Below are 23,943 nucleotides of genomic sequence, written 5' to 3' on the forward strand. Positions count from 1 at the left end.
TTTGCAGAGACTAAGGGCTCATGGTGGCCCACTTGGTAAGATCCGTCAATGTGTGGCGTTGCTCGCGCTTTCCGGGGTGGGTCATGGCTCCAACCATTCCTTCGATTCTACATTGAGGATATGAGCCAACGGCGAGCTAGTGTGATCGCCTGGTACTATTTCTTTGCCTGGTTAGGCAACTGTGTTGGTTGGTAGGGGAATTGCTGCAGAATACTGCAGCCGCAGGTACTCACGCTGCACTGCAACGGTCTGAGATTTGGCAGGCCGGGATAGTCTTTAGCCATATTCGAACCAACTCACTTTGAAAAACTGCATACATACATACATACATATTGGATATTCTGTAATCTCCTGTAGAGGACCGTATACAACTATCCCGGCTCTACGCCCAAATTTCGTTCCGACAAACCGGGACACCCGACTGGACCATCCGCAATGTGCTCTGAAGTTTCCTTGTCGGAATTGATCCGACAAATATATCCCTGAAGAAAACGTCATAATCAAACCCTGGTCGTCGGAAGTCAAAGCTTGTTGTACTCCTCCACTATCCTAATATCCAATGATATCATCTTTCTACTACCCATCTAGTGTTTGGCTGGTGTAGTGGTAGCCACCTTGGATGGTACTCTTACGGGCGTTTTGACATGAGGTGTCTCTCGTCTACGCTAAAATACGTAGTAGAGTAGGTTCCGAATTTCCACGGCTGCCTTTGATAAGTACGATAAAGGAGGGATTGATTGGATAAATATCTAGTGCTGGGGAGAAGAACACATTTAATATACTTCCCGGATGCAAGATTATGGAGGAGGGTTATTCTGGTATATATCACTTTTCTTCACTATTTCTATGCTTAATATAGTGAAATTTATTGTAGGTTCTGATATTCTGATAAAACTTAATCCCAGAATTGTGAACTAGTATTACAGTATCTTTGATAGTCCCTTTCTATGACACAATATAGTATGATTGTAATAGATCTAGTGGGTCATGAATCACCTGCTTCTGCGTGTCCATATCATTTTAAATGAGCAAAATTCCACTGGTCCGCAGGTAGCTGCGGGTAAAAGATGTTGTTCTTTTGACAATGCCCCCTATTACAAGGAATGCACAGTAGAGAGCCACATACTGTATGATGATCCATATAGTAGTACTAAAGATTACCACATTTACTCAAACATGTCAGTGTAGCCGAGTGGTTAAGATCAGACTCGTAAATTGATACATTCGCGTGCACAGAATGAGTGATTCATGATTATTGGGCATAATCTAGGTTCCATAGAGTATTTATTTGCTCAGGCCCTATACTCAATGGCACTATTAAGAGTTCACATTCAAGATATCAGACAGCATCCATGTGATTGCACATGTTGTTCCTATCTACCTGGTAATCAGAGATAGTGCTGTTCTTTTCTTATGAATAATCCTCTACCATGTGGAGTTCGTCATGGTGTGGTGTTGGGGTAGGTCAGTGAGCGGCCTCGGCGCAAGCCCTGGATTACAATATCTCGGTCATAGTACTAAATAGTAGATCCCTTTCGCTGGGGGAAGATCTGGGACCAACAATTCATGAACCATTCTTTCATATGTCTCTGATTTTTCTTTTTCTTTCTTTTTGTTGGGAGTCTGTTGGAAGTCAGTACTCTTTTCTTGACATATACTATATAACTTCACCCGGCCACCTCGCACGAATTATCTTGAATCTACCAGTCATCGCCTATCTAAATACTAATAAGATTATCATTTGGACAATTTCATTCACCCATTCAATTAAGCATCAACAAGCTCTATACCCCCCCCCCCCCCCCACAGACTCCTTCTCAGAATACAGGAAATCAGAACAACGAAATGAACACCACCGACCAACTACACGAACCACAGACTACCATCCACCCCCTAACCACCTCAATAGCCATACTAGTCCTCACAATCTACCTAACCCTAGTCCAACATCTCCGCTACCAACGCAAAACAGCAATAGAAGCCCCTTTCACAACCAACGAAAGACCCCTATCAAGCATGACCATCGAAGAAGCGCACGCAATCATAACCCAACTACAAGAGTTGGAATTCCCATATGCGTTTGCCAAGGCTCGTCGGATGGCCCTCTTGAAGGTGAATACGAATCGCACATAGCATAGATTCCTGACTCTACGACCAAGCTAACTAATCCCAGGCCGGAGGCATCCCCACCATGTCGAAGCTATTCGCCGTCACAGGCCAGAATAACCGACGAAACGCGGGTAAACGCGCCGTCGACACGGAGATCCTTCTGCGGGAGACTCAGTCCCAGCGGAGAGATTCGGATCGCTATGCGACTGCTGTGGCGAGGATGAATTATCTGTGTGTACAATATATATTCATATATGTTATTGAACTTGTTTGTTCTGACTAACCACCATAGTCACGCCCGCTACCGCCGCGCCAACAAAATCACCGATGATGATCTCCTGCATACACTCGGCGACGGACTCGCTGAGATTCTGAACGTCATTGAGCGAGAAGAGTGGCGGGGTCTCACGGACGTGGAGATCTGTGCTCTTGGGATATTCCATAAGAATTTGGGTGATGATATGGGGATCCCGTTTGATGTGCTTCCGTCTAAGGCGAAGGGGTGGGAAGATGGGGTGCAGTTTGCGATGGAGTTGACTCGTTGGACGGTCCAGTATGAGGAGAGGGTTGCGAGGTTTACTAAGACGAATGATCAGTATGTTCGTGTTTATGTGGATTCTGCGCTTCCGCGGTTGGTGAGGCCTGTGGTGAGGCGGATGTTGGGTGCTGGGTTGGATGAGGTGATGAGGTTGAATTTAGGGTGGGTTTAATACATTATTTCGTGGCAAGCAACGATTGTTTGTTGGGTTCTGTGCTAACAGATTTCTTTTAGTCTCGAATCACCCGGATATATCTTAACATTCGTGATAAACCTCGTGCAAGATTCACGAAAACTATTTCTACGACACTTGGCCCTTCCGCGCCCGTCTTTCCGTGCCGTTAAATTAGTACACGATGTGCCGAATCAGGAGACGAAGTTGTACAACTTTGAGAGAAAGGTCTTACAGCCGTGGTATATGCGACCTACTGCCTGGTCGAAATGGGGTCCTGGGGCCTTGCTGATTAGATTGTTTGGAGGCAAGGTGCCTGGTTCACGTGGAGACCGGTATCAACCACAAGGATACGATTTGATGACAATTGGGCCGGAGCCACAAAGGGGAAGGGGGTTGAAGGAGATGAGAGATGATATTGAGGTGATTAAGGCGAGGGGAGTGGCGATGTGTCCATTTTCGAAGGCCAAGTTGGATCATCTTGGTGCAAATTGAAGGAACTGTGTGATACTACATATCGAGAGGGGAATACCACCATGCTTTAGATGATGTGAAGTTTAAGAGGTGGGGAATTTCGTGCTTAGATGCCCTTGAGAATATCCTGAATTGAAAATAATATTATTGATGGGTTATGGTTGCGCCTGTAGATGTCGGCTTTCCGACATTCATTAGATTGATATCGATGTCTGCGAGTGCTTCGTTTTCGGCTTTGAAAGATCATCATCTTCTCCTGCTTTGAAGCGAGGCCGCAAGGTGATCAGGGCGGTCTATTTATTTTGCCATATAATACTATCATTGCTAGTGGTAGTATTGAGTTTAGGAATCAGAAGACAGTAATGACAGTAGCTATCCTGCTATAGCCCATAGCCTGCCGTAAACCCCGGACATAGAAACCATCCCCACGTAGATATTATAAATCAAGACAAGCCAAGCTCCGAGGCAAACAACTAGTCTAACGCGAGCTACTTAGATCATATATGATCCACCCTCCGCACCGAACCATGCAACGCCCGCTTAACATCCACCTCCCTAAACCCCGGCGCACGACCAAGAATCACAAGCCCAGGAAGAAGCCCTAGTACATCACTCAATAGCATTTCACCCAAAACCCCAATTTAAAACATCAAAGAAGCCACTTACTCGAAAAGAACCCCTCAACATCCAAAACATATTCCCCCACAGCATCCCCAGACCCAGAACCACTACACCTCAGAAACATCCCCCCATCAGTAACATCCACCCCCATCACTCTCAGAAACCCTTCTACATCACGACAATCAAACCACGTCCCTCCAAGCCCATACATCTCCAACATATCAACCCTACTCTTACTACTACTACTACTACCCATCACCCCCAAAACCCTCCCCGGCATCCTCCTATTCCGCGGTACATCCCCACCAACACCCCGGAAATGCGTACCCGCGCCGCCGATACCATAAAAGGGTAACCCCGGCACCTCTAGTGGATCGGTACACCCGCCCGTCAGGAGCTGCTTGAAGCGCGGTTGGGTCTTTTGCGGATCTCGGATGCAGGGGACGAGACGGAAGACGCGGTAGATGGTGGATGGGTTGGAGCGCGGGTCAGTGAAGAGACGGTAGGCGTGCTCGAGGGTGTAGCGGTGGAGTTTGCGCAAGAAACGGGGTTCGTGGAAGGCGTAGGTGTGGTGTTTTGTTGATAGAGGAGGGGCGAGGAATGTGAGGGATTGGTTATGGATTAGAGGGTGGCTGTTATTGGGGTATGTTGGTTGTTGGTGATGATGTGCGGATGGAGATGGATTTGATTCTGTGGATGAGGATGAGGATGACGATATTGGTGTAGTATTGACCGTGCTTGTCGCGACAGGAGTGTTATCACCGCCATCGATGAGGAGAATCTCATGAAGTCGTTTTAAGCGAGTATGGATTGTAGGATGTAGTTTCTGTCCCTCAGTGGCAACATCAGAGACTAGCCCTGCTACCTCTTCCCTGACGATACGGAATCTCGCTTCAAGCTGCTCGGCTCTGTCGATCGCATTTCGAAACACGGCTTCTTTTTTGAGTCGGTATGTGCGCTGTGCACGACGGACTTGGGTGCGACGATTGGGGGAGAGGATGGCGGTGCCGTTGGTGGTGGTGGTGGCGGTAGTGTCTAGACGGGGCCGTCCTACTCGTTTGCTTGGTCGACGAGGTGTCATTTCCCACGAAATATCCCTTGTCTGGGCATGTAAGAAGCTTGAATTTCAAGGTTGATGTATTTGTTTTATTTGCTAGCTTGTCTACTGTGCTGTATGAATTGATTGTGGCAATAACTTCCATCAAATTCTGTACTGCTTGTAGTGTAGGAATTAAGTTTGGTTCTGATATTATAATCTCGGGAATGAAGCCTCGGCATAATGTCAACCACCCAACGTTTATTTCTTCTGCTCCACAGACAGTTCCCAACGTTGTCCCAACTTATAACACGCCGATTCCCCACACTGTATCTGGGTGGATCATCAGATCCGAATCCTGTAGCTGCTCAAGCACGGCTATATCCTACCGCTACGATTTTTGCTTTCTTCACTGCTTTCTAGCCTCGTTGGAGCGTCAGCAATGTAGTTTGCAGGACCGAGCAGGCTCAGCTGCTTGATCATACAAACCGTGCCTGATCCGCGTGAAATAGCTTGAGCGATGCTGAAACCATGGAATCCAAGTCAGTGGCACCAGTCTTCACCCTGGCTTCCTCAACGCTCTGCCGACTGGTAACCAGTTTCTGCGCCACATGTCCCCATTCCGCCTTTTGCTTGGGTATATGGACCTCCGAAAACGACGGGCTTATCTCCACGGGTGTCAGTCGACCATCCTTCTTACGCACCTGGCCGTCGACAATGACGGTATCGATATCACGAATTGACGAGTGAAGGACAGTAGCTGCAACCGGGTCCTGCTCGCTCGCGCACACCATTCCCGGGCTGGTTCCATCGAAGATGACTAGATCGGCAAGTTTTCCCACCTCGATCGAGCCCAAGTTATTTTCCATATGTAGGGTACGGGCACCCTGAATGGTTGCCAGACGGAAAACGTCTTGTACGGAGAGGTCCAACGAGCGGGGAGTCTTTCCACGGGCAATGACCTCTTCGTTCCGACGAGCTCGTTCGGCTTGCAACCCAAGACGCATAGCGGTAACCATGTCGCTAGAGGTGCTGCTATGACAGTCGATCCCAAGAGAACTTATCTTACTACATCCCTCCTGGAAGCAGACCGGGTATCCATGTGCCATCTGCAGTTCCGATCCTGGGGTGGAAGAGACCCATGATTTTGCCTTGGACAGCTTCTCGACGTCGCTTGCTGTGAGATTTGTTGCGTGGGATAGGATGATATCTGGTCCGAGCAGACCATAGCTATCGAGAAGATCAACAAGTGAATCATCACCTGTTCTGGTTAGTTCTGTACATATTCCGTGTAGGATAACCTACTGAAGTGACCCCGAACGTAGTGCGTAGTTATAACCTTCGTGCCTGCTTTGCGGGCTCTGTCGTAAAGTGATACCACGACATCCTTTGGAAGCATGAGCCCATCAAAGCCCAACCCTATTTCAACTCTGCCGTCTCCATAAGGAGCTGCAGTAGCTAAATCACTCAGCTGCTTTACCACCCAGTCATCCAGGAAATTTCCACCAGGTACTATCTCTGGCTTCCATGACTTGACAGTGTGAGTGGGAGTGTAGCAGAAAATTGATCTAATTCCGGATGAGACCGTGGCTTGGAGGCCGTGTAAAGCTATACTGGGTGAGCTTTAAGCTGGAATAATCGAAGTCTATCAACTTACAATGAGCGGCCGTGACATTCATATGGGCATGATCTACGACCGTTGTGGTGCCGGCATCCAAGGCCTCGAGACAGCCTGCCAGCTGGCCCCAGAAGATATCTTCGGGTGAATAATTGATTTGTTGAAGGTTTCCTACATCTATAAGCAACCAACAGCACTGAATTGAAAGAAATTAACTGACCAGTGGGCATATACTCTATCAAGGTATGGTCGGCATGACGTCCCTTGAGCTGTGTCTGCCACAGATGATGGTGCGTATCAATAAACCCAGGCGACACAATCTTGCCCGTGCAGTCGATAACCTGGGTGTCGACTGATGGAGGTGCAATATGCGACGAGATCTGCGCTATCTTGTTCTCCTCAATCAACAGAGAGTGCTCGCGGAGTGGTGTAACATCATCCCCGGACGGGACGAGAATGGTCGCGTTCTGGAGCAAGATCGTAGAAGGCATTTTGTAACAATTGCTTGAAGATTCTATCAAACTTAATCTGCGTGAAGCGGGATATCTATATAACAGTTCCCTTGGTTCCGATGACATCGAGCGGGGAAGAGAGGGAGCTCAATTTCCGTGTTCGGATAGGTGGTGTGACTAAAATCCCACGTCACTCCTTTGGTGTTATCCTGCTGTTCCAGAACAGCCTAATTTGTAAATCTGAAGCTCCGGACACCGAAGACGCGAAATCCGACCGTTGAGCCGGAAGTGCAATCGGACATAGGGAATTGCGGACTTAGCAATTTGTTGAAACCTTATGTTCGAGGTGGTATCGGAGATCGATAATAGCCGCCATATAAGGCAATGCCATTGATACAGATGGTGCTCTTCGTTGTGGGCGCACTTTTGCAGACTCTGAATAACTTTTAAAATACGCTGTCTTCCAATCCAGTAGTCACTGATGGTTTTCTGCTGTCGCTAATCAAGGGGAAATCATACCCTTTGCATTGGCAGTACTTTGTACCAGTTATCCCTTGCGCAGTGATTCCTAGCTGAATACCATCACTTCAGACCGCAAGTACGCAGCCAAAATGGACTGGATCTGCCAGAACCGACTGAATTTCAGGCTCCAGTTGATTAACCTGTCATCAAATCTCTGGGTAGAAGAAGCAGAATCTCCTTTGCGGACCATATCGGAGAATAGTTCACTTCTCAGCCATCATAGAAGTTGTAGAGCGACATAGTCTAGGGGGGTACGCAATGCTGGCTTGACCGAGGTAAAACAGTCGACATCTTTCTCAGCACGCGGTTAATTACCGATGTCTATCTGGGAATGGATACTTTATCAGCATTGTATTATCCCAAGGAACGTATGTATAGAGACAACACCTTTGTTATTCGCATACTATCACACTTTGTGAGGTAATAGAGAGTATTGAGAGAATCACACGTCAAAGAACAAACTGCTCAGAGAAACAAGGGGAAAGCGAGTTGACAATTGTTGATTGTATGATAACTACAGTGGAATCAAGAGTGAGACTATTGAAAACTTGAGAGGTGAAGCACATGACTGTCACCAAACGTGTGGTTACCCCGCCTTCCAATTTAGGTATACTATAACCTGTCAGTAAACATGAAACTACAACCCACATATTCTACGAGAGCGAATCCAAATAAGGTACACCTGCTCAGATTCCTAACTTGACAATAAGCTAAGGTGCCCCTGAACACAAATCACAATAGTATTGATTCCTCTTATCTCTCTACCTCGGCACGTGAAACATCCAGCCTTATAATACCCCCACTATAGCAACACCACCATCAGAACAACAATCACAAGATCTGCTCACCACAATCTATTCCCACCACTCATACAAAACACTCAGATATAAACACACCAACAATTCTATACATCTAAGCCAAAGACACAACAAATCCACCCACTGATCATATATACACCAAAGTCTAAGTCTATCAAGCCTCTAGTCTACCATCACACCACCCCACCCCCACTATGCATGCCCCTCACTAACTCACTCCCTAGTTTCTCCCCGCCTCCCTCTCAGCCACCATCTCAGCAATATGCGGATTCAACCAATACTCCCCCAATACCTCCGTACTCAAGTTCTTCGCACCATCAATCCGTCCCTTACATTTCTCCCCACTGCCACACGTACACTCAAACGGCTGATCCATCTCCCACTCCGTTGACGGGTAGAAGAACGTCAACGGTTCCCCCGCCTTCAAGTCGCGGTTATCCACCACCCGCACCTCCATGTTGTGCATGTCAAAGTTGACTGTCGGATCACACGAGTGGTTGCAGTACACCAGATCGGAGTTCAGCTCGATGTGGCTGTCCCGTCCTGTTTGCACGGATGTGTAGGCTTTCTTCGACGGTGTGGTTCCGGTGATTTTGCATAGCAGGGAGCCGGCGGGTGCGGAGACCAGACTGTATGCCCCGCTGGCGAAGGGAATCGGGCTGCGGTTGACTTGGATTAGGGTGGGGTGAGTGGGAGTGGGTTCTTGTGTTGTTGTTGTAGTGGTGGTGGTTGTGGTTGTCATTGTGGTTGCCATTTTGGAGGAGAGGTAGATAGAGGAGTAAGTAGTGATAGTGGTGTAGTAGTTATGTAGGTTGTATTGTAGGTAGGTAGGAAGGAAGAGGTGAGAGCGTTACTGGGAGTACCGACGGACACCTACTCCCCTCCTTAAGTATCGGCGCAAAGGACCTCCAGCATGTTGCATCGGCCGAGGATGTCTGCGGACGAGTGGATCTGGCAGCAGATGATGACGCAGGACTATTGGCAGAGTCATGGAGTTTAAAGTGGAAGGGCGGGAATGATCACGGAATAGGCACTTTGTTTATGGTTATCTGGTGGATCAGCCGAGGTACATCACGTAATAGTACTGGTTTGCCTGCATTAGAGTACAATCCTATTCTTGATGCGTGCATGAGTTTCTTAGTCTAATTTTTCGGGCTCAATAAACTAGGTAGTTAGTTAGTTTGAAATATCGACATCATTCCACGCCATTCCACACATCCCCGCTTCTATTGAACATCCAAACGAAGACACCACCCAGAATCAGCACAAACTCAATTCAACCGCACCGTAAACTCCTGTCCATCCAACCACCGCTCCAAATTCTGGGCCACTTCTTCATACCACCCATGGATCTGCTCATCCACATATCCCATATGCGGTGTCAAGAGCACCTCACTCCGCCCATCCTTCCCCCACGCCGTCGTTCTCCACGGACTATCCGCCGGCAACGGCTCGGTCTCAAACACATCCAACGCCGCCGCGGCAATCCCACCCCGATTCAGCGTCTCCAACAACGCCGTCTCTTCCACCAACGGGCCGCGTGACGTGTTCACAAGAAGCGCGGACTTCTTCATCGCTCCGAGCTCCTCCCGCCCCACGATTCCCCGACTCCGCTCCGACAGAACATTATGTAAACTCACCACATCCGCCTGCCGGAAGAAGTCCAGCTTCTGGGGAATGGCCTCAAAACTACCTGCAGGTAATCCCATCGCCTCTGCTTGCTCGTCCGCTTTCTCCTGCGTTAGGTTCGTCGACCACGCAATCACTTTCATCCCGAATGCCTGGACTGCTACCCGCCCCACTTGCGCCCCGAGCTTCCCGACACCGAGCAATCCGAGCGTTCTGCCCGCCAGCGACAGACCGAGTGACCCTTGCCATTCGCCGCGTTTGATGGCTGCGTCGTCGCGCGCAATGTGCCGCGCTGCTCCCAGGATCAGTGCCCAGGTGTGTTGCACTGTGGAGTGGACGCCGGTGAGGCGGTACTTTGTCCCTGCAACGGGGATGCCCCGCTCCGCGCAGTAGGCGGAGTCCAAGGCGAGGTTGCGCGTGCCGGTGGTGAGGAGAAGCTTGAGGTTGGGGAGCGCGGACAAGGTCTCCTTGGAGAAGGGAGTGCGTTCGCGCTGAGTGACGATGATCTCAAAAGGGTACAGGCGCTGGATGAGTTGCTTGTGCTGGGCGGGGTCGCGCGGGTTCAGAGTGTCGGGGAAGTAGCTGATGTCGACGCGGGAGGTTAGGTGGGCAAAGTGCCGGGGGGAGATGTTCTGGTAGTCATCGAGAATGGCGACTTTGGGAGGCATCTTGATGGTGTTCAGAAGTAGATTGATCGTGAACGTAGTGTGGTGGATAGAAAGTATCTATGGTGATAAATAATTTGGTAGGAAAAGCCGGCTTATAACCCGGGATGAGGGTATATCCGGAACCCCGCGATGAGCTCAGATTCTCCCCGCACCGATCATCGGAGGGGCAACTTCGGATAAAGGGACTTGATGCAGGGACAATACTCTAAATCTCTAATATTAAAATATATTGTGTATATGTACCATTATCGACATTAAAAGGGAAAATTCATTCGAGAGCACCCATATACCCAACTAAATTATGAACCAAATACTTTTTCTGTCCCACTGTAGATCTACCCCGGATACTCCACTCCAGCACCCATCCCAGCAGATACTAGATGATGGAAGCACAGAGCTATTCCTCCATAAGATACTAAATGATGGAAGCACAGAGCTATTCCTCCATACTGCTATCAGGTTACATCCACCTGGCAGATCAACAAGCTACTACTACTACTACTACTACTACTACTAGCTCCCAGTACCTATCCAAACATCCAAACAGCGTAGCACACCACCACCACCACCTACATCCCCTCCCCCTCCCACTCCGCCGCCCTCTCCAACATCTCCACACTCGCCCTAAACAACACCCTCTCCCCATCCCGATCCGCAACATCCCACCTACTCTCAAAATCCACCCTATAAAACCACAACGCCTCTTCCACCGCCCACCCCTCCCGAAACATCACCTCCGGTTCACCACGACAACACGCCCCCGCACCATCCCGGAGCTTATTCTCCTCGGACAAGACGACGCTCCCGTCCTGGATCCCGGCATCCAGCATCTCCCTGCTCTTTTCGTAGATGGATTCGAGAAGCGCGCCGACGTCGGCGTGCAGGATGCGTGTGCTCAGGTCGGCGTTGTTGGCCACGCAGTCGCGACCTGTCGTGATGTAGATTGTGCCGAGATGGTCGAGGGGTGCGGGGCCGGTGAAGGATGGATGGGTGATGAGGCGTGTCCCCGTGGGGGTTATTTGGGGAGTGAGGGATCGGGATAGGTGGTAGAGGGAGGTGATGCGGTCGTGCAGGGGGAGGAAGAGGAGGTGGGTTAGGTGGGTTGTTAGGGTGGGGGGTTGGTGGTGGTGGTGATGGTGATGATGATGATGATGGTGGTTGTGGGGGAGGAGGTTTGGGGGGTTCATTTTGGATGGGCTTGATGGTGTGGGAATGGTGGTAATGATGGTGGTGGAGTTTGCAGATTGAAAATTGAAAATCTGATAGATCAGACTTTTGTTGACTTTATATACTTGCTGGGGGCGTGACTTTTGTGGCTTCATGGTTTGTGTTACTGTTCATGATGGTCTGATTAAGTGGTACTTTTCATTGCATGCTACGGTGAGGTTTTGGAATCAATGTATAAGTGTATATTATGGAAGCTATATAGGGAGTATGATGATGCATAAGAACCTCAATTCAGTCAGGTTGTCACGGTTGTGCTCGTCGTCCCACGAGTTTGTACATAGATTCTAAAAGGCTTACTCCAGCATTTGCTCCCGCCTTTCTTTCCGTCGCTGATACACTCAGAGTTTGTTTTCTGTCAGCTTTGTCACTGCCATTTTCCATGCTACCGTCATATTGCTTTCGTCCATCACCACCGTCACCACCATTGCCTCCATCACCACCATTACCAGAATTACTGCCAGTTCCAGTGCTGCTGCCTGCTCTAGTGCTGCCCCCTGATTCACTATAGCTTTGGGAACTGTTTCCATTATTACTGTCATCGTCGTCGCCATCGTCGCCGTTTGCTTTCCGAATGAGCCTTTGCCGATAGCGATATGCCTCTTCCCTGAGATTCCTTAATGCAGTAACCCCATTCTTAACCAGTGCGACCAGCTCATTTTGCCCGAGATTTCCATCAAATAACTTGAAAGCCTTGATCGCCGTAATCTGAAAGTCCATCTTTCTCCCCTCTGCTTGAGGAGGAATAGCATGAATAGCGTAGATAGTCATATGGGTAGTCGCAAGCACGGCAACAAACGTGTGCGCCTTTCCGCTAAATTCAAGATAGTCTTTTCCGTAATGTTCGAGCTCAAATAGTGCCCGTGCTCCAAGAGCGCCGCTATGCAAGGCAGCACGTTCCCCAGCAAGCCGATCATCATGCTTGCATATGTTGTAAAAGAAGAAGTTCGGCAAGATCATCTTGTTGGGATCTTCTTTGTCTTTTTCCGCACCATCCAAGAGGTGATAGGGGGTAATGTATCCTTCAAGCTCTGTGTGGATTGGTGGTTGGTTTTCTTTCTGGTCTTTGCTTTTTACTCCCCCCTTACCCTTTTCCGTCGCCTTGTCCTTTCCCTGCCCAATTCCTCTTTTGCCCGTTCGCACAGGCTCACTCCCCGAACTCTCCTCCTTCACTTGGCCCACGAGGGCCTTCGGATCGGCTCCATCGACGAGATCAGGCCTGGCCGAGATCATGTGCGGCACTATAGGATCCAGATTGTAGAAATGCTTCTTGAGTGCTGTTATCGTTCCCTCTAACGGCCCATCTGTATGCCTCATGGTGCTGTCATATCGGGCGCCGAAGAGGTTCAGGTAGATGCCTGGCAGCACGTTGCTATTAGTCTTATATTGCCTGCACATATTACCAATGCCACGCGCTGCCCCGGGACCAAAACTATCCAGATCGGATCGATTCTGCATCATTATCCGTCGAAGATCACCGATATTGAACGGCTCGCGCTCCCTACCAAGCCGTTTCTCGACCCCGTTATGATTCAGATAGCCTTCTAAATTCATGTCGTAGATAGCGGGCATACTGAGTTTTGGGACATCGAATTCGCGGTCTCGATTGCTACGATGTTGATACTAGATTAGTAGATTAGCTTTTAATGAGTCTGGCTTATAACAAAAGGCGGAAGCCTACATCACACAGGTGCGTCAAATCAGGCCCGCCTCTTCTCGCAAAGTCCTCGACAGACTTGCAGTCAGTTTTCAAAGGTGGTGTCTCGTCACGACCGTTTCCCCATCTGATCTTTCCTTCGCGGTGGCGGAACTCCATAAGTGCGCTGTAAGTCAAATGGATCTTTGGATGCTGATCCCAGTATTGCTGGCTGAAAAGCTTTCTTTGCCTTCGACGGGCAGCCGACTTCTTCGTTTTTGCCATTCCTCCTTTCAAGGGCAATGGATCTAGATAACGAGCTGGTTGGGATACTTGCGGAGGGCTGGTGTGCTGGGATTCTAGCTCACGTTTGACACGCTTTGCGATGGCCTTTTGGTGGGGTTGTTCGTCGTTTGGCGGAGTTTGTGCCATGGTTGTACAGTACGGTTGATGTGTCTGTTTGTAGGAAGTGTTGGATTCGACCATGACACATCTTGAGAGTCCCGTCCTGCTTTGCTTCTACATATAGGTGGGTTGGTTGCACAGTGCATTGTGAACGCCGGGTTCATTGTTTGCCTGTGTTGGTTCTTTGTTTCAGCGGTGTGATGTTGCTGACAACTGTTGTCTATTGTCCAGTTCAGGTGTAAGAGACTTTGTTCACTAGTTTCAGGCAAAAGGGTGTTCAAGAGGTCTTTTGACGTTTTATTGTGAACTGCGTAATAGAAAGAGCTTTCCTTGTTTGTAATACTGTGGTATTCATATACAGCATCATGTATCTACCCTTAAGGCAGGTGCATTGTTGAGACGGCTAATGCCTGAAGTATAATGCTCATTATATTTTCCTATCTTTGAAACACTATGATGACTTCCATTGTTTGTCTAGACGCCCATTATGCTATTCAAACACCGCCAGCCAAGTCATACACCTTCAAACCCATTAGAATATATCTAACAAACAGAATTTAGCGAAAGCATTCCCATTTCCTTTATGACCATTGTTTTAACAGATTACTATAAGCATCTATGCCTTCTCCAGCTTTCCTTCCCTCTTGCCTACACATTCCTAGCATAATTCAGTAGAGTTAACCCAAAATGGAAAAGAAAATGAAACAACTCGTGAGTGAGTTCAACTTTCATAAGAAACAGTGACTAATTGAGATCAGGATATCATCATCGCAGGCCGTTTCAAACTCGTCAATTACATCTCTTCGGGCACCTATGGCGAAATCTATGAAGGTAACCCCCCACCTCCATTTCCTCCTTAACAAAAACTAACCATCGCAGCAACCGACCTCAATACCAAATCCAGAGAGCGCGTTGCGCTCAAAATGGAACGCACAAAGTTATCTGATTCACTCACCAGGGAGTCATTTTTCTACGAGAAGCTCCAAAAGGGCAAATCCACCGGCATGCTTAAACTCCACTTCCCTACCGACGTCTGTGATGAGTACCGCGTCATGGGTATGGAACTTCTAGGCCCCAGTCTCTGGGACCTCAGATACTTCTGCGGGGGGGAATTAAGCCTCAAGACAGTTCTTTTGATAGCCGACCAAGCGATTTGTCGATTAAAGTCTTTACATGACCAGGGTATTATCCATCGGGATTTGAAGCCGGATAATTTCCTCATGGGGAGAGGCCGTGAGGGAAATAAGATTTATCTTGTGGATATGGGCCTTGCGCATGAGAAGGTGATGGCACCTGGCAATCCGATGAATTATAACGGAGATCAGGCAGGTTCGTTCCTGGGTACGAACGACTATGCACCTAGGGCTGCGCATCAGTTACATTGTGTGTTTTCCCTTATTACCCTTCGGATGATATACTAGTTGTTACAGTATACTAACAGTGGTGTAGGTCAGACGTATCGGGACGATATGGAGAGCTTTGGCTACGTGCTCATTGACCTTCTCAAAGATAAATTACCCTGGAGTGGTATGACAACTACTGTTGGGGGCCAAAGTCCCGAACAGCAGATGGGCAACAAGAAAGGACGAATCACTCTGGATGATTTGTGCGAAGATCTTCCAGAAGTGTTCAAACAATACTTTGAACACGTGAGATCACTGCGCTATAACCAGCGGCCGAACTACTCTAAGCTCCGGCAGAGATTCGCAGCCGAATTCAAGCGGCAGGGATTCAGCCATGACTATGTCTTTGACTGGACAGAAAAGCGCTTTAAGGAGGCAGTTGCAGAACCAGCTGAAGATCCGTATGTATCATTTTCGTCAAGTAGCAACCCTAGTTAATAGTGAAATATCTATTCTCTAGAACACCCGGAACAATCCCACCATAAGGATAAACAGAAACAGCTATATAGCAAAGCACTACTTAGATCAAATATGAATCAACCCCTTACTCCAACTTAACCAACTTTTCCCCCACAAACTCCTCAAACCCCCTAACCCCCTCCACCAACCCCAACGTCTCCCTAACCTTCCCCTCCTCATCACCCCCATAATACCCAACCTCTTGATAAAACCTCAACATATCCACGACCTGCCACCCCTTCTGCCCCGGCATGAACCCGGCATACACCTCCTCCTCCATCCTGACATATCGAACCTTCTTCCCCATCACCCTACCCATAATATCCACCACCTCTTCAAACGACCAAGCCCCATTAGCCGCATAAACCCTCTCAGTCTCCTCCGTCAGAATCGGAACCACAAACTTCCCCAAATCCCTCACCGCATCAATCAGCGGGATCTTCTTCCCCCCATCCATAACATTATACACAACCAAGTCCGCCTTTCCCTCCGGATCAGGAAGAGGCCTCATGAACGTCTCGAAATTCTGTATGAACATGCCCGGATAGAACACAGATACTTTAATCCCGTGGGATGAGGTTAATGTGCGTAGTGCCTCCTCAGCAGCGAACTTCGAGTCGAAGACGTCTACTTCCCGTCCGTGAGGTTGAGCAGACACGGCACTGCTGAAGATGATGTGTTTGATGCTGCTGGGGCATGCGGAAATGACGTTTTGCACTTGTGTGAGTTCTTGGTGTTTGAGGTCTGGGGCCGAGTAGTCCGTTAGGGTTATTAGGATTAGGGTGTGTGTGTTAGTTAGGACTGAGGTGAGGGTGTCTGGGTTGTTGAGGTCCGCGGAAAGGACTTCGATGCTTTGCTTGGTGAGGGATTGGGTTGTTGGGGAAGATGGGTTGCGGACTAGGGCGCGGAGAGTGTATTCGTTGCGTAGGGTTGGGTGGTCAGTTATAGCGGAGATGATGGAGAGGCCTTGCTGGCTGGTGGCAGGGAGGATGGTGAAGATTTGGGGGGACATGGTGTGGTTGGTTGGTTGTGGTTGATCGTAAATGGTGTGGTTTTATGATGTGAGTGTGTGTAGATTAATTCAATTGTTGATTGCTGGGATGAAGTTTTGGGGTGGTGAAGCTGCTGTTGAAGTATTCGTGGTATACTCGGACTTTGTATATACTTCCGGTCGGAGATTGTATGGAGACCGGATCCTGTGTTGCATCTAGTTGTTAAGGGCGGATATAGACTGCATGGGGACCGGTCGGTGTCCGGGCTCTTTGGACCGACATGGGCTGAGGGTCTCGGGAATTTAGCTGCTTACTAGGTTAGGAATAAATGTTTGTTTAATCAAGATTTAGAAGTGTCTTGGGATGGTATACTTGCTTGTGTTGAGCACAACCTTAGTATACTGATGATGATTGCCTGTAGATCTACCATTATCCCTTGCATGCGCGGACTGATAAGGTTAGATAAATAGATACATTCGGGGATAACTAGTGCACGTGGCTCGCATACCATTTACCCCTTGTGTAAGACCACATAATATGGCATTGATTTATTCACCAAGGTCCTTGATCTATTTGCACTCCGAGTCCCATGGACATGGTACCCTGTAGCTAGAGCCCGGCTCCACTTTCCGTCCGCAAGCTGCAAGCTTAACGTTGACACTTTAAGTCGACCACAAATCTTCAAACATCCAGACGGTCTCCCCATGGCATGTTTGATGCAGAACTATTCAGTGAGTTTCAGAAAAGAGACATTCAGTATGCATAAAAGTCCATTCATTGTGTAACAGGGAGTGACTAATTCAATTAATGAAACGCCGAAACAATACCTACTCAGCCTCATCTCGTAAGCTACCTACGGTCCCACCGCAACATTCTATGCCTTACAGAGGCGCCATCCCCTCAAACTGCCCAGCTCCTTCCGTAGCATCAAGCCAACATACCCGTCTCTTGGTAAAGACTTCATGTCCTGGCTTATATCTATTCACGATCTCATCATCGAAAACACCAGCACGCACGACCCTGAATCCACCTGCGCTTCCATCGGCATTTACTTTATATCCGAAGAGCGGCGTACCTACCAGCACCATAGGTCAATTGATGTAACTCAGAGATATTGAGTGATCGGTATAACCACATACCACAGTCACCACAGAAATGGTTCACGATCCGAACTCCGCTGTCAGACGTCTTCGGTAGCTCTTTGGGATTCCCTGTGATCTTTACGTTGACATCTTTGAACACGAAGTTGTAGGAATACAGAGTGCCGGTGACTTTGCGGCAGTCATGGCAGTGGCAGATGGCCTATTCATTGATTAGAAGACTATCCTTGTTGAAGGGCATTGACACCCAGTCGGGTACTAACCACTATCATAGGCTCGCCACTAAACTCAATTTGGATATTCCCGCAGAAGCAGCTGCCTGTCGTCATTTTCAAAGTATGGGTTGTTAGGTATTGTATACAGATAATATCTTTCTGAATTGTGCCTTATGAAAGTTGTTCTAAACTGAGAGTCACGAGGCGGCTATATATTAATAGTCACAGGGGTGAGCTCAGAACCTGAGATTACAAATCTAAGGTAATCCCAACGTAAGCGGGTTGGGGCTGAGGTATAGTTCTTGAAGCTCAACACCTCCCCGTTGAGTCATCATGGCGGCGTTTCAGCTAGTTAACTAACTAGTTTAGCGGCAAATATATAAGCATCAGCGAACGAAGATAACTACTGTACAGGATTATCTGGGATACCTTATCAGCCCGAGGAGTAGACTGATTAAACTAGGTTTCGGGCCTTGTGGAAGACAAATCAGCCATAGATCTAGAGCTTTTCCTTGAGCGAGCGGGGTATTAGTGTAGCATAATACTAAATAAGTCGTATTAGTCTGCATTACCCAAATTTAGCACCGCCTATCAATATCATACTCAAGGTAGCGCTCGTGTAGCCGGAGTAATTTGTTAAGAATAAATCTACCAGATACATAAGAGTGCAGGTCGTAGTTTGCCGCAGTCCCAGAATGGAAGCTGAGGGCCGCGTGTTGCTTCAGTCCTATGAAGCGGCATTGTGCTTGCCACGGGGAAGGAGACGTAAAACTAAATTTCATTCGTCTAGACATGAGAAAGAAATTTTGGGTTCAGATCATAGGAATTACCTGTGATGAAATTGTCTTCGGAGGATGAGAGGTTTAGTGTCTATTGACGGACAGACACTCGGACGGCTCCATGATAAGCCAGTCCGACCTGCAGCCCGACAACACAATGCGCCCGCCCGGGTTTCCCCTTGCGGTGGCCCCCTGCTTCTTCCCTATACAGACTCATTGTAAGGACTGAGAGGCACTAATCATATTTTATACATTCTTTTCAGTACTAGTACCATGATCGCCTGTTTCAGATACGAATTGTGCTGGAGGCTAATCTTGGTCAGCCAAGTGCCAGAGAATAGATCAACTCATACGCCGGGTACGCTGGCTACTCTGCAAAAACATTTGCAGCATCAGTATCTAGAAATAGTATATGGAATATGTTTTTCGGTCGGATAGGAAATAATGCGTGGTCTTAAATCAAGCAACCTCCAAGCATTGAAAGCAAAGTATAATATATACGTCATTAAGACAAGGGTTTTTCGATCATATTGCTCTTTTACGAGAAACTGAAAGTTTGTCGGCAGGGACCATGGGCATGCCACTCACATCACTAAATTAGCAGAGGGTGGCTTCAACCGTGTCTTCCTCATAACAATGAATGACGGATTCGAGGTTATTGCGAAGATACTATATCGCTTTACCGGTCCAAAGTACTATGCCACTGCTAGCGAAGCTGCTACCCTATGCTTTCTCTATGCAAAAGGCATCCCTGTTCCCCAGCTATATGGGTATTCGCCTTCAGAGGATAACACTGTCGGTGTGGAATACATCCTAATGGAGAAGGCCATGGGTATTGTATTACAGAATAAATGACATGGCATGCGCAAACGTGATCGGAATAATCTTGCATCGAGTTCCGTTGAAATTGGGGGAAGTTCTTCAACATCCCTTTTGGTTCTATCGGAAGCCTTTACTTCAAAAAGGACATTCAGCAGGACCATCAGGCTACTCTATGTGCTCCCGATGTACCACACAACGAAGACCCTGAAGTATGTTGTATTGGTCCAACAGCGATTTGCATGTTTTCGTACGGTAGAAGAGCCTCTCTGGATATTGATCGTGGACCCTGTGAGTTTCTATGATTGGACATGATGATTCCTCCACTTTCTCATCCTCACAGGGAACGACCATAAAGAGTACCTAGCGTGTATTGCTAGAAAAGAGGCTGAATGAATCCGCTGCTTTGGGAAACCAGTTGAATTGGACTTCCCATATAATGGCGTCTTTCCTGGGTTGAAGTATCCGGCTGATTACTTGCCACTTCTGGACAAGTACCTCGCTTTAGTTCCATTTCTGCTTCCGGAGGACACAAACAGTCGTCTCAATAAACCGACACATCGGCATCCTGGTAAGTGTTCAAACTGTGGTGTGCGCCATCATTCATTCTAATATGTCAAAGATATGAACCCAAACAATATCTTTACTTCACCAGAGTCTGGTGCTGTGTCCTGTATCATTGACTGGCAGCACACCTTCATTGAGACACGCCTGCTGGCAGCTGGCTATCCTCGTGCATTTGAAAACCCCGATCTCCAACAGTCAACTGATCTTAAAGAACCATCACTTCCTTCGAAAAGCCGAGGCGGATGAACTCTACCGGCGACGTTTACTATCTTATCATTACCGTATCTTCAACGGCCATTACAACAAACCCCATCTTGAAGCTTTACGTGACCCCATTTTGCTTCCTCGGCAGCATCTCGTTGATAGGGCGGGCCGTCAGTGGAGTGGAAATCTAGTCACTTCGAAGGGAGCTTTAGTCCGGGTGGTGAAATATTAACTGACCTACCTGATACAGAGGGGAAGCACTGCCCTCTAAAGTTCTCAGCGGAAGAAGTGAATGACTTCCACGATGAGGAACAAACATGGCTCAATCTGAACAAGGTGGTGAGTCAGTGGTATGATCAGGTAGGTGGTGTGTCCGAAGAGGGATGGGTCAGTAACGAATGCTATGATGAGACTGTCCAAAGAGTTGCGGAACTCAAGTCTGCACTATTAGCGAGTGCGGAAGATGATAAGGAAGACATTCAGCCGGCTATTGGCAGAAGGATGGCTATTCAGGGATCGCGACGTGTCTAATTAACACTAATAGGACCTCCTCTATGAGCGAACCATTGGTGATCTAACTTCTTCACGGGCCAGACTAGTAGTCGTATTGGCTTATTGGAATTCCATACCATACCATACTATAGCAAACTACTGACACAACAGCAGAGCAAAAGGCCGACATTATAGTGTTATAATAAAATAGAACATGGAAGGCGTTTAACAAAGTATTTTATATATCGGTTTCATAACTCCGTATTCATTGCCATACTAGTTACTAGTAACGAGAATGATGGCTACAAATAACCCAGTAGTTTATTAGTGGGAAAAGCTAACCGGATTCGAAGTATTGCCAGTAGTAATAATAACGTATCGGATCTAATGGGAAGTTGCTGTAAGACGATCACAGGCTACTAATTCATCCAAAATGTGATTTGATGTAGAATTAACTGTATTGTCTGTCGGCCTGTATAGTCTCCAAGGCAACTGCAGAGCATAATATAGACACTATTACTTTCAAAATACTGCTATTAGTACTTCCATAAATACCGAACTACAACTTGGTATGGAAAAGTCACTCTTTTTTTTTCTATATATATATATTTCTCATTCAACGCAGAAAGCAACTGTCATGGCCCGGCTGGGGTGAATAACGAAAAGGTATTACGCTTGTTGGATGAAGCAGACGAAAAGGAAACGGACATGGATGTAAGACATGCATGTGTAAATGATTAAGTCGCAACTTATGTGCTGGATGCTTGTTTGAAAATTTGTGTCGGAGCTTGGCATCATAGGCTTTCTTTGTCCGAGAGTTTGCTTGCTGAAATGGTAACTACATCCTGCGTCCAGTACTAATGCATAATCTCATGGAAGGTATCGTGGTCTGGGATACTTAAGGCTGTGGCTCTTGACAGTGCCAGGCTATACCAGGCGGTTTCGGTATAGAATACTTACTGCCTGCGGGGGAAGATCTGCTGGAAAAAGTATGTAGTCTTGCAGAGGCAGATGATACCTCAGGTCACATTAGAGCTATCTGAACATAAGAAACAGTATCCACTGTGGCTGTAATGACATGTAGTAGAAAAAGAAATAGAAGTAAAAGAAATATATCAGGCCAATGCCGTAACCGAGCACTCCTGCTCCATCGCCGCAGGGACGCCATGTGACTTGTCACCTGCGGCTGACGGGCTCAACGAAGAGAAAGTGGAAACAATGTGGGGAATTTAACACAGTGAAAGCGAAAGAAAATGGAAGAACAAAGAGAAGTGATCAACACGAAGGAAATCCTAGCGCATCCCAATGCTTATGAGGAAAAGACACAGACGGAAATAGACAAAGAAAGTAGCGAGGACACCAACAGACCAGTCGCTTCTGATCCCAGGACTTGGCACCAGATCACCGTATCCTACAGCCCAAAGTAGGGAAAGTTCGATCATCAACATCACGTCGTCCCTTATACGTAATCGTTCATCCCACTCATTTGGTCGTGACTTAGACGTTCTTATACAGTAGTAGGGGTTCGCCAACGTTTTCGATCTCGGGAATTGTGCACTTGAGGTCAAAAGCTTTGGCCAGGACAATCTTGAAGATCTACCATGCTGTTAGCACTAGCATCAGGTAATACTGCATGAATTAAACATACCTTTTGCACGTTGATGCTATGACTTGTACTGCTGAAAATCAAGCTGGCCTTCATGGCCTTGGCAAACCGTTTCGCCTAAAGGTGGTCAGTGCGCGCTAAGACACCTCACATGCACTCTCACTCACCTGAATCGAAATCTCCTCCTGGTCCTCGCGGGGAAAGTTGACGAAGTGGTCATATTTGGTACCGATCAGAAAGGGAATGGCCGTCTTGTTGAACCCGCGACCTTGTCGGTACCACTCCTTGATCGAATTCAGTGTGCTTTTGCGCGTGAGATCGAACATGAACAAAATTGCGACAGCATCGTTGCACACGAGGGGAAGCATGTTGACGAATTCACGTTGGCCACCCAGATCCCAAATAGAGAACGTAATCTCCGTATTCCGAATGGAGATAGTCTTCTCCATGAAGTTGACGCCTTGACATCAGGGTCAGCATTATCATTCCTAACCGCGCACGGATCCGCTGCCTACCGAGGGTCTGGATATAATCCTCATCCCAACTACCCTCCACATATTTCACCATCAAACTGGTCTTTCCGATCTGGGCGTCTCCGACCATTCCCACCTTGATTACCACACTGTTCTTAGCTGCCTGTGACGGTTGCTTTTGACTGATATCGTGTGTAGGCTGGGGCAGGTTGTTGGACATTTCGGAGCTGGGGCGGGATGACGATAAGGGCTGCGGCTGATGGGTTAGCGGGGAGAAGTTCTGTCGAGGTTGGTCGTTTTCATTGTGAAAATCGCGAGCCGGGGAGTTGAATTCGTGGGAGGAGTAGTGGGCGCGCGAGTCGCTACTGTAGCCATTTGAGGTTGTAAACTCGTCTGGTCCCGCCAGTCCGAGGCTTGCGGGAGCGGGTGTATCAAGGCTCTGGGGCTGCTCCAGATGCGCCTGATTTGCGACATCCGAAGCGCCGGCCACGGGCAGTTGCGAGGCATCCATATTTGGATGACAGATGTTGGGTTCGGATGGTATCTGTGGGTGGTGTGGATTAGTCCCAGGCGTAAACACGGTCGAAGTCCGGTGGAGCGGGGATGCTGAGACCAACCGAATTTGAGGATTTGGGATCACAGCACCGGTTTCCCGGAACCCATCCAACGGAACAAATTCGGGACGATGACAAAGGGGAGGAGAGAATGATCTATGTGGTTACTGATTTGTTAGTTATCATGTTTGGGATGCAAGCTCTATAGCTTGGGACCCGGTCTGGAGCAATGAGCGGGAAGGATGGACTTGGGTAGTGGTGGTATGCACCTTTTGTTGCAGGAACCAAATAATGTGACAGGTGCACTAGCCGGTGTGGAATGATGGGGGGGCGATAAGGAAGCAACTTAGCGGCACCA

At 48.0% G+C, this 23,943-nt stretch overlaps 11 protein-coding genes across 11 annotated transcripts; 3 read left to right on the forward strand and 8 right to left on the reverse strand.

Moving 5' to 3' along the window:
* Window positions 1–1,845: 1,845 nt before the first annotated feature.
* Window positions 1,846–3,414, forward strand: BO83DRAFT_455676 (uncharacterized protein; the record flags this gene model as incomplete). Its single annotated transcript, XM_025537037.1, has 4 exons — window positions 1,846–2,112; window positions 2,174–2,340; window positions 2,402–2,809; window positions 2,882–3,414. 4 exons carry the CDS (start codon window positions 1,846–1,848, stop codon window positions 3,312–3,314), a joined length of 1,275 nt encoding a protein of 424 aa, XP_025383710.1. The 3' UTR covers window positions 3,315–3,414.
* A 376-nt stretch (window positions 3,415–3,790) lies between these two features.
* On the reverse strand, window positions 3,791–7,059 carry BO83DRAFT_402657 (5-methylthioadenosine/S-adenosylhomocysteine deaminase n1; the record flags this gene model as incomplete). Its single annotated transcript, XM_025533550.1, has 6 exons — window positions 3,791–3,894; window positions 4,242–5,016; window positions 5,436–6,211; window positions 6,256–6,558; window positions 6,608–6,739; window positions 6,789–7,059. The coding sequence occupies 6 exons, from the start codon at window positions 7,057–7,059 to the stop codon at window positions 3,791–3,793; spliced, it is 2,361 nt and encodes a 786-aa protein (XP_025383711.1).
* A 1,192-nt stretch (window positions 7,060–8,251) lies between these two features.
* On the reverse strand, window positions 8,252–9,421 carry BO83DRAFT_382141 (uncharacterized protein). Its single transcript, XM_025532166.1, has one exon. The coding sequence runs from the start codon at window positions 9,100–9,102 to the stop codon at window positions 8,581–8,583; it is 522 nt and encodes a 173-aa protein (XP_025383712.1). The 5' UTR covers window positions 9,103–9,421; the 3' UTR covers window positions 8,252–8,580.
* A 58-nt stretch (window positions 9,422–9,479) lies between these two features.
* On the reverse strand, window positions 9,480–10,878 carry BO83DRAFT_369668 (D-2-hydroxyacid dehydrogenase family protein). The gene has a single exon (XM_025529869.1). The coding sequence runs from the start codon at window positions 10,655–10,657 to the stop codon at window positions 9,632–9,634; it is 1,026 nt and encodes a 341-aa protein (XP_025383713.1). The 5' UTR covers window positions 10,658–10,878; the 3' UTR covers window positions 9,480–9,631.
* Window positions 10,879–11,226: 348 nt separating this feature from the next.
* On the reverse strand, window positions 11,227–11,844 carry BO83DRAFT_411512 (uncharacterized protein; the record flags this gene model as incomplete). The annotated part of the gene is made up of 1 exon (XM_025534316.1): window positions 11,227–11,844. The coding sequence occupies one exon, from the start codon at window positions 11,842–11,844 to the stop codon at window positions 11,227–11,229; it is 618 nt and encodes a 205-aa protein (XP_025383714.1).
* Window positions 11,845–12,127: 283 nt separating this feature from the next.
* Window positions 12,128–13,949, reverse strand: BO83DRAFT_392858 (uncharacterized protein; the record flags this gene model as incomplete). Its single annotated transcript, XM_025532957.1, has 2 exons — window positions 12,128–13,504; window positions 13,563–13,949. The coding sequence occupies 2 exons, from the start codon at window positions 13,947–13,949 to the stop codon at window positions 12,128–12,130; spliced, it is 1,764 nt and encodes a 587-aa protein (XP_025383715.1).
* A 660-nt stretch (window positions 13,950–14,609) lies between these two features.
* BO83DRAFT_402661 (double-time) lies at window positions 14,610–15,763 on the forward strand (the record flags this gene model as incomplete). Its single annotated transcript, XM_025533551.1, has 4 exons — window positions 14,610–14,633; window positions 14,681–14,753; window positions 14,802–15,305; window positions 15,372–15,763. 4 exons carry the CDS (start codon window positions 14,610–14,612, stop codon window positions 15,761–15,763), a joined length of 993 nt encoding a protein of 330 aa, XP_025383716.1.
* A 106-nt stretch (window positions 15,764–15,869) lies between these two features.
* Window positions 15,870–16,796, reverse strand: BO83DRAFT_455700 (hscarg dehydrogenase; the record flags this gene model as incomplete). The annotated part of the gene is made up of 1 exon (XM_025537038.1): window positions 15,870–16,796. One exon carries the CDS (start codon window positions 16,794–16,796, stop codon window positions 15,870–15,872), a length of 927 nt encoding a protein of 308 aa, XP_025383717.1.
* A 737-nt stretch (window positions 16,797–17,533) lies between these two features.
* Window positions 17,534–18,286, reverse strand: BO83DRAFT_382144 (GFA family protein). Its single transcript, XM_025532167.1, has 3 exons — window positions 18,140–18,286; window positions 17,916–18,078; window positions 17,534–17,851 (listed from the first exon to the last, which is right to left on the reverse strand). Exons 1-3 carry the CDS (start codon window positions 18,203–18,205, stop codon window positions 17,658–17,660), a joined length of 423 nt encoding a protein of 140 aa, XP_025383718.1. The 5' UTR covers window positions 18,206–18,286; the 3' UTR covers window positions 17,534–17,657.
* Window positions 18,287–19,506: 1,220 nt separating this feature from the next.
* Window positions 19,507–20,995, forward strand: BO83DRAFT_402664 (uncharacterized protein; the record flags this gene model as incomplete). The annotated part of the gene is made up of 8 exons (XM_025533552.1): window positions 19,507–19,707; window positions 19,788–19,980; window positions 20,033–20,059; window positions 20,108–20,260; window positions 20,312–20,422; window positions 20,490–20,680; window positions 20,713–20,914; window positions 20,958–20,995. 8 exons carry the CDS (start codon window positions 19,507–19,509, stop codon window positions 20,993–20,995), a joined length of 1,116 nt encoding a protein of 371 aa, XP_025383719.1.
* A 1,419-nt stretch (window positions 20,996–22,414) lies between these two features.
* BO83DRAFT_146127 (Spg1/Tem1 GTP-binding protein) lies at window positions 22,415–23,659 on the reverse strand. The gene is made up of 4 exons (XM_025526201.1): window positions 23,074–23,659; window positions 22,726–23,018; window positions 22,601–22,675; window positions 22,415–22,548 (listed from the first exon to the last, which is right to left on the reverse strand). The coding sequence occupies exons 1-4, from the start codon at window positions 23,540–23,542 to the stop codon at window positions 22,450–22,452; spliced, it is 936 nt and encodes a 311-aa protein (XP_025383720.1). The 5' UTR covers window positions 23,543–23,659; the 3' UTR covers window positions 22,415–22,449.
* Between the last annotated feature and the right edge of the window lie 284 nt (window positions 23,660–23,943).

This window comes from Aspergillus eucalypticola, assembly GCF_003184535.1.
Source record: "Aspergillus eucalypticola CBS 122712 chromosome Unknown BO83scaffold_32, whole genome shotgun sequence".
NCBI classification, from domain to species: Eukaryota; Fungi; Ascomycota; class Eurotiomycetes; order Eurotiales; family Aspergillaceae; genus Aspergillus; species Aspergillus eucalypticola.

What these genes read in the sequence shown, in the direction of transcription:
- BO83DRAFT_369668 (XM_025529869.1), bottom strand. Translation starts at nt 10,657, where the DNA reads ATGCCTCCCAAAGTCGCCATTCTCGATGACTACCAGAACATCTCCCCC.
- BO83DRAFT_382141 (XM_025532166.1), bottom strand. Translation starts at nt 9,102, where the DNA reads ATGACAACCACAACCACCACCACTACAACAACAACACAAGAACCCACT.
- BO83DRAFT_382144 (XM_025532167.1), bottom strand. Translation starts at nt 18,205, where the DNA reads ATGACGACAGGCAGCTGCTTCTGCGGGAATATCCAAATTGAGTTTAGT. An exon ending in GTGGCGAGCCTATGATAGTG is followed by an intron (nt 18,079 to 18,139) that starts GTTAGTACCCGA and finishes ATCAATGAATAG; the next exon opens with GCCATCTGCCACTGCCATGA. An exon ending in CCATTTCTGTGGTGACTGTG is followed by an intron (nt 17,852 to 17,915) that starts GTATGTGGTTAT and finishes TGGTGCTGGTAG; the next exon opens with GTACGCCGCTCTTCGGATAT.
- BO83DRAFT_146127 (XM_025526201.1), bottom strand. Translation starts at nt 23,542, where the DNA reads ATGGATGCCTCGCAACTGCCCGTGGCCGGCGCTTCGGATGTCGCAAAT. An exon ending in GGATTATATCCAGACCCTCG is followed by an intron (nt 23,019 to 23,073) that starts GTAGGCAGCGGA and finishes CCTGATGTCAAG; the next exon opens with GCGTCAACTTCATGGAGAAG. An exon ending in AGGAGGAGATTTCGATTCAG is followed by an intron (nt 22,676 to 22,725) that starts GTGAGTGAGAGT and finishes GACCACCTTTAG; the next exon opens with GCGAAACGGTTTGCCAAGGC.